Source organism: Acipenser ruthenus, chromosome 12 (assembly GCF_902713425.1).
Source record: "Acipenser ruthenus chromosome 12, fAciRut3.2 maternal haplotype, whole genome shotgun sequence".
In the NCBI taxonomy this organism is placed as follows: Eukaryota; Metazoa; Chordata; class Actinopteri; order Acipenseriformes; family Acipenseridae; genus Acipenser; species Acipenser ruthenus.
Window position 1 is genome coordinate 25,743,737 of NC_081200.1, and position 9,601 is coordinate 25,753,337.

Sequence of the window (9,601 nt, forward strand, 5' to 3'; positions counted from 1 at the left end):
ATGTACCGTATTAAAAAAAAAAAAATCTGATAGGAATTTAATTACCGAAACGGGTATTCTGTAAAACAGGCAATGCTGTCGTCAGATATCATTGCCTCAGATCAGCTGTGACAGAGAGACACTCAAATGCAAAGCGGGAGTTATTTTGGTTTTTTTTTCTGACACAGTAGCCCGCCCCTTTGTATGAAGAAGAAGAAGAAGAAGAAGAAGAAGAAGAAGAAGAAGAAGAAGAAGAAGAAGAAGAAGAAGAAGAAGAAGAAGAAGAAGAAGAAGAAGAAGAAGAAGAAGAAGAAGAAGAAGAAGAAGAAGAAGAAGAAGAAGAAGAAGAAGAAGAAATAATTAAACACAATAATTAATAACCAGGCCTGGTCTGGAGTATATTTATATTTCAGCAGCGCGGCGAGTTAACTAGTACATGTTAACTTTCATTATTCGGTCATGGACTATAATCAATTTTATGTTAAATAAATTACATTGTGTATTTGGTTAATAAATTACACATAGGCTAAATAACAAGCAGCGAACTTATAGTACATTTGAAATCATTAAATCAATACAGGATGAAAATTAAGTAGAATTGTACGGAGTCATTATTTTCACGTTTTCATGAAATTCCAGAAGCCAATTTGACATGCTCCATATTTTTTAAAGTTACCACATCAGAAGACCACACCCCCCTTAAATCATTCTCTGGGGTTCATCCCTTCATAAAAAAAAAGTGTTAAACCTTTTCTGTAGGGGGGTGCTACAAATTTCAAATTGGGGGGGGCTGTTCCAGTTGGGCCCCATAGATTAATAAGCAGCCCCAACAATTTTTCCTGCACTAAAACAAAAAATAGACTCCTGTCCGCTAGGTGGCAATGCGCGTGTTAATTGTCACCCGTGAAACTAAAGACCCAACGCTGTTGTCTTTCCTTTTGCCAGATCGATTTGAAAGAACCATTGAAAGCTTTCTTGTAGGTAATACATTATTTATTTGGTTTCTGCTGATTGTTCGCTCGTTTCTTTGATGATCGTTGAGTATGTGCGGACTGTTATAACTCTTTTTGTTTTATAGATTGGTTTCACTGGACCCAGAGATAGACGGCTAAATAATGGAGACCAAGATGTCGGCAAAGAGTTTTCGCGTGAGCGACGGGGACTGGATTTGCTCAGATAAAAAGTGAGACGAATATTAAAATGTATTTAATGTTAAATCAAAGTAGGGTTTTTTTTCAAACGGGTATATTTTAGTTGTTATTTCCCAAGCGTGGTGCATGAGAACTAGGGATTGTGTTTGAGACATTTCTATGTGCGAGTCAGGCCTAGCCCTACTTTAGTGTACAAAAGTGAATATTGTTTTTGTTTTTAAGTTGCGTAAAATGCCATGCATGTATTATACTTTTCAAAAAGCTGTAGACCGCTTCAACAGGACATCTGAAGTGATAACTAAAATCTTAGTTTACCATCTATGTGTGTGTGTGTGTGTGTGTGTGTGTGTGTGTGTGTGTGTGTGTGTGTGTGTGTTTATACACACACACATATACACAAATACATATATAGTACTAAAACGTAAAAATATAATTCGATGGTGTGTATCTTTAAGACATTTTTAATATGTATATTTAGTTACTCCAAAAAAAAAAAACAGGGAAGGGATGTGTGATTTAGCATCTTAATTTGTATTCACATGTTGTTATTCACATAACGGTACAATGTAAATATGTTTTTTTGTTGTTGTTGTTGTTTTTTTTTAAACAAATGGCACACTAGCACCGTTGCACCAGATAGAGATACCATCGTTTCCTGGGTTATACTTGGCTATGCAGTAAAATAAGCAAATGCTTGATGTATATCCAATTATCTAGCCTTCTACACATTTTACGTTTTTGACACAACCACCCCTACTTTTATATTTTTCTGAAACGTGTTTCTTTGGATCTGAAAATACTCCCAGACTCCTGTTTCCTATTTATGTTCTATTTGTATCACAATGACTGTGAATAACAGTATAATTTCAGTCCTAGTCAAGAATTTGCATTTGAGGCAGTTGGAACAAATGAGCTTCTAAAGGTTAAGTAGGGAAAGTTTTTTTTTTTTAATTAAAGGCCACATTTATTTTTTTTATTAAAGGCCACATCACCTGTTTAAATTGAAGAAATATTGCACTCCCACCCTCCCAAAATATGTGTGAAGCAATGTATTTTACTGAATGACCTGAAGAGAAAATATTTCCTTTACAGTTTGATGCAGTTCAGTTTTGGGACATAACTAAAATGCAGCAATCTTGTGTTATATATTAAAGGTGTGGGAACGTTAACTTTGCCAGAAGAACAAACTGCAACAGGTGTGGCAGAGGTATGCTTTTTATTTTGTATGCTTCAAAGATCAATGAAGATCAGTTGTCAATTCTTCCAGCTATAAATCCCCAAGTGGCTATATTCTAAACAGGGTATGGTTAACGGTCATCACTTGTAAATAGTCTGAGGAAGGGCCCCTTATTTAAAAACAATTACAGATAGGATTTTTCTGAATAGACATCTTCTGTGATGCTGATGAAGCTGGAAAATTTGTCTGGATTTGCTGATTTGGCCTGACCCCATGTTCATCTTTCATTCTATTTTGGTTGAGTTGTACAAGTATTGTTTCAGATCAGGCCACTAAAACATTATTTGGAGTTTAGAAAAGCTACAACATCTTAAGAACTTAAATCAAATTACTGTATTTGTGCAAATGAGAATCCCTAGTCTGTTCACAGACCTAAATACAGTATTACATTCAAGGGAAGAAATTGTTATAATGACATAGCAGCATCATTAACACTAAGTTCAAGATATTTTAAAAACAATATAGGTATTTGAAAACAACTGATTCCCCCAATATAATTTATATCCTTTAAATGGGATTTTTAAGATACTTGTTTATTTTGTTAACCAGAAAAAACAACTGAAGCTAAGATGATGAAGGCAGGAGGAACAGAGATTGGAAAGACTCTTGCTGAAAAGAGCCGTGGCCTCTTCAGTGCTAATGACTGGCAGTGTAAAACGTAAGTAGGCCTTGTTACCGTTGAAAATGGTACAAATGATCAGCACTTGTAGGTGGTTGGCAAGTATTAACTGTTTTTGGTGCTTTAAATAAAATGGCAAGTAAATCATTATGGTGTCAATTCAAAATACTGCATTCATGTCAGTTAGGTTGAGTAATTACACCGTAATTATTACTATTCCTGCACATTCTGAAGAGACCTAAGCTACATAATCGGCTTTATCTAGTGTTCAATTGCTGCTGTGATAAGTGATGATGACTACAACGCATGTGCAGGACTAAGTCTACTATTTTATCGGGGTTCTGGTTATGTATAAATGAGACAACTTGCTAGATCCCCAGCTACTAGTCCTAGTCAGTATGGAAAGTTGTACTCCTGCTCAAGCCACGTTCATTTTATTTGAAGTAATCCTTATTAATTAGTCTGTTCATGTGCTTCACAATATACGGTTTCGTAGAAGATTAATTTCATTGTAACGAGTCACTTGCATGATCACAATAATTTTAGAAGTATTTTTACTAATTCAATAAAAACACACAATGATTTAATGTAACCCAACCCTCCCCCCCCCCCCCCCCCCCCACACACACACACCCACACCACCTTTTTTTTGTTTTTCAGCTGTGGTAATGTGAATTGGGCCAGAAGGTCGGAGTGTAATATGTGCAATACTCCAAAATATGCCAAGCTGGAAGAAAGAACAGGTACGTAGTTATTAATCTATAGAAGGAATCCTGTATTGCAATTAAATGCAAGAATATACTGAGTCCAGAAGAGGGACAAATCTGCATTACAAGGAATAGGTTCCAAAGCTTCTGATTTTGTTGTACAGTTATTTTAGGGTAGTTAATAAAAGGGAGCAATCTCATTGGCAAAGGTGTTTCAACCTGTGCAAATATATCACTATACACAAGCCTTGTATGCTTAATGGCTTTGTCGTCTGCAGAATATCTCTAGGTGTGTAGATTTTGGACCATATTTGAACACCCTTTAGGATTCATATATACTGGTATAGGGGGTGGTACACTTAATGTTGCAGACAATTCCTAAATTATCTGCCTTTTTTTTGCAAAGCAGTTTGTTCTGGTCTGCTGCTGATGGAAATCACCCATATGTCACTTGAATACTTTGTAGCTATTGTTTGAACAATAAATGCATTTATAATACATTTGGTATTGTCTACCCAACAGGCTATGGAGGAGGATTTAATGAGAGAGAGAATGTAGAGTATATTGAACGTGAAGATTCAGATGGGGAATATGATGAGGTGAAGAATTCTCAATTTTCTTAATCAAAAAAAATATATATCATGCACTTCAATTTGTAAAAATGCTAATTTGTAAACCTTCTAAAATTAGATCTTTGTGTTCTAATTACGGAATGGACTTATCTAAAACATTTAAATTAATAATTTGGTTTATCACAGCACTAAAGTTTTTTTTGTTGTAAATTTCAAAAGTAATTATCTATTTTAAATTTTTGAAATGAATGGAATAATCTGTATTTCATATTATGTGGTTGCTAAATTAGGGAAATGTGATATTTTTAAGTTCCAGTTTTATTATAAGAGTTTTATTCTAGAAAGTTTACTCCACATTAGTTGCCAAGCTTTGAAAATTAAATACCAGTACTGCAATAGCGGTCTACTCTTTTGAGTGGAGTTAACTTTCAATGACAGGTCTTTTGAAAGAGATTAACCTGTTTTTTAAAGTGTTTCTGTTTTTTGTTTATTCATTTAACTGTTGATTTTAAGCTGCATCTTGAGCTTAAGCTGCAAGTTTGCCTAGTGATTTAGTTGCCATTCTTAATATAATAACTGGTTAGAATATCTTTAGCTTATTAATCAAAGACGTGTCATTAATATAATCCTTATCCATTTAACTTTAGTTTGGCCGTAAAAAGAAAAAATACCGTGGAAAGACTGGTTCCAAGGGTTCCCCAGAAGAGAAGAAAAAAGCTGTGGTAGCAACTGCAGTGGAGGAGGATGAGGATGATGAGGAAGATGATGATGATGATGATGAGGATGGGGATCTTTCAAAATACAAACTAGACGATGTAAGAAATTAATTCATACAGTGAAGGATCCATGCATTGCATTCCAGTTTCTGTTGAAAAGCATGGTTGCTTCAACTGTGCTACGCTTTTTCAATGTTACAGTAAACTTTGTACTGGGGCTTTGGGATAATTAATAAAATCATGTGCTTTAATTAGAAAGTTTACAGTAAGAAGACATATGCAAAAGTAGAATTCCAGTTCCATCAAAATATTCTTTAAGAAATTGCAGATTATATTATATAAATTCAGGATATGCAACTGAGATGTAAAGTCACCCAACAACTCTGCAATAAAGTCACGAAAGTATATGGATTCCAATTGCAGCTTAACCTCTTCTGAATTATGTTAGGATGACGATGAAGAAGATAAAGATGATGAGGATGAAGACGAGGCTGATCTTTCCAAATACGACCTGGATGCCAGCGATGATGAAAAAAAGCAGGAGGCTAAAAAGGGGAGCAGCTCAAAGTCTGTCTCCTCCCGTTCTCGCTCGTCCTCCCGCTCCTCTCACTCAAGTTCGCGGTCCAGGTCCAGGTAAACGGGTGCAGGTCAAGGGTAACTCCAGGCAAAATGTCAGTATCAGTTTGACTTTTCTTTTAATTAAATGCTTTTTTATGTTTTCTTGTTACAGTATTCAAATGACATTTGCATTTTATTGTGCAAGGCAATTGGTACATGTCGTAAAAAAAAAAAAAAAAAATGTATAAACCCTCTATACACTTAACTCTAGCAGTGCCTGTCTTTTTCTGCACTAGTACTGAAACAAAACAAAACAAAAAACACTGTGCAAACTTAAAAGTAATTGCCCACTAGACCAGCTTTGCAAACTTTGGATTTAAACCATGAACTGTAGGGCACTCCTAGGGTTAAATTTGTAGAGCAAAGCTGCTTTTTTTCTTAGGTAGGCTTATGCTGTTTTAGTGATTTGTTTTAATTTAGTCATTTGTTTTTAGGTAGTAACTAACTTTAAATTGCATGTTTTTTTTTCAGGAAAATATGCATAATGGTTAATAATTATATATGAAATGAGATGCTTTCAGTTGCATTTAGTTGTGTCAATGCAATTTTTTTGTTTTTGTTTTACTAATTTATAAAAACTGCTGGTAGACCTTAGTAACTGATTTACTAAATTACTCCTTGTCTTCATGACTGAAAATGCAGTTCCTGTCACCCCGCTCTGTAATAATCAGAGAATGTGTTTTTTTGTACAACCGTCTCTTAGCTCACAAGAATTGGAAAATGTTATCCTTTTTTCAGATCCCGATCAAGAAGTTCCTCCAGTTCCAGATCAGGATCTCGCTCGAGTTCCAGAGATCGTGCTCGATCACGCAGGTCTAAATCAAGGTGAATTAGGTGGCATGCTCTCTGGTTGGGAGAGTGTATGTGAGGAGGCAAAGGAGATGGAGAACTTCTGCTTTTTTCCTTTAACCCTTGTGGAATATACACCTAGACTGGCACCAGCAAAAAACATCTGTTGCATTAGAGACTGCATTGCTGAAGAAAATCCCCTTCCGTTCAGTTGTGACATTTTGACCAGAAGCTAGAGAAGGAACACGGTTCTAGTTCCAGTGACACTCATGCTCTCACTCCAGGACCAAATGAAGCTCATGTTGTCAGATTATGGATGAAATTGTGGAATGTTTGTCTTGTGTAACTTGACGGTGTAAATAAATACGACAGACTCCTCTGAGAATTCTGTGCCACAGTCAGACGCACAGTTCTTTGCCAAAAAAGAAAAAAACTTTATGGACTTCAAAAACATTACTTTCTTGACTGATTCATAAAACAAATATGGACTATATAGTATATATTGACTGTAGAGGACGCTTATAGTGGGAAACTATAGTTACCTCCTGTGGCTTCATTGGTAACTAGTTCTTCCCTCCGGGGAAGGGGGGGGGGCATAGTTTCTCACTATAAGCATCCTCTACCGTCAAAATATATATATATATATATATATATATATATATATATATATATAATATATATATATATATATGATATATATAAAATCATAATCTTAAAATATAATTTCAAACCAGACTTTTGCAGTGGATTGTGACTTCTTGCTGCTATTTTACTAATCTGATTAAATTTGATTTATCCCCTAAACCTCAAGATCCAGCTCCAGGTCACGCAGGGGGTCTTCCTCTCCTCGAAAAAGATCTGGTTCAAGTTCCCCATCATCATCTTCACCTGACAGAGGCAAGAAACGAAGCCGCTCCAGGTCTTCGTCTTCTGGTGACCGAAAAAAAAGACGCTCAAGATCTCGGTCTACAGAAAGGTTTGGGTTTCTGTAGAATAAAAATAGGTGTATCATGTGTTAGTTTATTTATTTATTTACATTGTTGGGTAGTAATTGGTTGATTTTACTATGTGAATAACTTCTGTGTATCTTTAAATCATGTATGTACAGTAGGTTCTGTTTTCAATATGTAGTTTGAAGCTTTTTTTTAGGTTAATTTGATTTGGGAGTGTTCTTGGAAGAGTATTAAAGGCAGCTCGGATTGCAATGTTTTTGCACTCATTGGTTTGCATGCTTTCTTGTTTTTCTGCAGACCCCGTAGATCGTCTTCTGGATCATCTCACTCTGGCTCCCAATCCTCAAGTTCTAAAAAGAAATAAGTTAAAACCAGGCATTTTCAAACCAATATATTTTAGAAAATGCATGGTGTGTTTTAAAGATACAGATGTATTGTTGAATCTTATGTCATGCTGTTTATACTTCATCATCTTTTGTGGTGATACACCCTGAATGGTCTATTGAAAATACAGCAGTGGCATGTCTGTCCTTGCTCTTAGAAACTGCAACTTCTTTTCCTCATATCCCATGCAGTAATGTTTTAAGGTTGTTTTTTTTTCCTGTTTTTACTTCCATCAACTATGCAAAAAGTGAATGAATAATTAATCATAAACCACCTTGACAGTATCAAAGAAATGCATGCAGTTTAACACTTGACAACAATTTAACATATTTAGTAGTATCTTGCAGGAGGGTTAGATTCAGTCTACGACCAAATTCAGATTGTATACTTTAAGAGCATAGGGCAAATCTAATAAAGCGTTTCATTGAATTTAATCCCACAAACAATTGCGCACTCTAAAACATGATTACATTTTTTTTAAATGTCATTTATTTGGCACTTTTTTTCCTGAATCTTGTATTGACTTGATAATCTTGGATTTCCTTAAGGTAAGTATTTAAGATTGTGTCTTTTTCTTTTTATTTTGTTGTTTGTGCAGGCTTTTTTTTTTTTTAAATTCTAAAATATGAAATTCTTCCAGATAACATTACTGTTTTTCAAAGCTGGGATTATAGAAGTTGTTAGCAGGCCTCTGACCATATCAGCTAATTTGCAGCATCTCTCTTGAGCAAGGCAAACCATATACATTTTAACTTCTCCATATTCTGAATTTGCCAAAAAAAAAAAAAAAACTTTTACTGCTGGGTAAAAGAGACCCCATATAAACTAAGAGGCAGTTAATTTAGAATTGTGTTGGTATTTTTTTTCTTAATTTTTTTTGCTGTATTTTTGTTTTAATTGAAGGCTCAAGGTAGTTAAGTCACACATCCTGAGCTTTCTTCTGAGTAACGGCAGTAATAGCATCCAATTTAGTTTTGTCTTTTGGTTCGTACAATGAAATGGCATTGTAAACAAAATGTAAATAAAAAAAAATGTCAGCATCCTTGTGTTTTGGTTTGATTTGTTCCTATCGACATCAAAATAACCAGCAACAAAGAGCAAGTGCTCCCTAATACAGGTAGAATTAGAACCGCGAACCATTTGATAACAAGCCCCTTTCTCTAACCACTGGACCACCAAGCCTCTAAGTTGTCTTTTTCCATAGGTGTGTTTTTTTTTTCCTGACAGAAGGTTAGAAGCTGGAAAGTAATGTATAGGAACTTTGTATAGGAAATCTATGCACTTGTGGTTTATATCTACTTGCTAATATTTAAATGCTGAGGTATTTGTGCTCTGGTGTTACTGGTCAGCACATGGAACCAGTGGCTAGCACTACACCATTAAAGTATTGTTTTGGTTTTTTTTGTTGTTTTTTTAGCTTTACTGGACTGGGATACTTATTAAGACTTCAGGATATATCAGTTCTGTTGCAAGATATGCTTTTGCATCCCAGTGTCACTCTGGAGCTGTGGGTTCCACTTATGTGCTATGACTTCATCAGTGGATATAGGGCAATGCTCCAGCTCCTAATTTCCAAACATTATGTGGGACATCAACTTCTGTAAATAGTTGAATGGAATATTGATCTTTGCCTACAACAATTTATGAAAGCTAATTTGTAACCAAGTTTTATCCAAATTTTAAATAGATTCCTCCCACAGCTGATGACTGCCACAGTAAGTTTTGGAGCATTGCCGTATTTACGTAAAGAATTAGTTAGATGTTATGAGAGGTATAGTATGTATGTTACTTTAGCTGTGTAATACAGTAGTTGCTGTGAAGCTTTTGTTGCACCGACTTAATGGTTGAAATCAATAATAATAATAATAATAGGAAA

The 9,601-nt window shown here is 35.1% G+C and overlaps 1 protein-coding gene across 2 annotated transcripts; it reads left to right on the plus strand.

Moving 5' to 3' along the window:
* The first annotated feature begins 855 nt into the window (after positions 1 to 855).
* LOC117416613 (zinc finger Ran-binding domain-containing protein 2-like) lies at positions 856 to 8,765 on the plus strand. Of its 2 annotated transcripts, none has more exons than XM_034027868.3 (11): positions 856 to 956; positions 1,058 to 1,162; positions 2,285 to 2,337; positions 2,917 to 3,025; positions 3,647 to 3,729; positions 4,216 to 4,292; positions 4,913 to 5,080; positions 5,430 to 5,614; positions 6,338 to 6,424; positions 7,200 to 7,364; positions 7,639 to 8,765. In XM_034027868.3, exons 2-11 carry the CDS (start codon positions 1,095 to 1,097, stop codon positions 7,703 to 7,705), a joined length of 1,062 nt encoding a protein of 353 aa, XP_033883759.3. In that variant the 5' UTR covers positions 856 to 956; positions 1,058 to 1,094; the 3' UTR covers positions 7,706 to 8,765. The 2 variants fall into 2 exon arrangements, with proteins under 2 accessions (XP_033883759.3, XP_058890692.1); XM_059034709.1 differs by having other exon boundaries at positions 858 to 960.
* The last annotated feature ends 836 nt before the right edge of the window (positions 8,766 to 9,601 follow it).

Coding starts and splice junctions, on each gene's coding strand:
- LOC117416613 (XM_034027868.3), top strand. CDS start 1,095: ATGGAGACCAAGATGTCGGCAAAGAGTTTTCGCGTGAGCGACGGGGAC. Junction 3,730..4,215: donor CAAGCTGGAAGAAAGAACAG/GTACGTAGTTAT, acceptor TCTACCCAACAG/GCTATGGAGGAGGATTTAAT. Junction 4,293..4,912: donor CAGATGGGGAATATGATGAG/GTGAAGAATTCT, acceptor ATTTAACTTTAG/TTTGGCCGTAAAAAGAAAAA.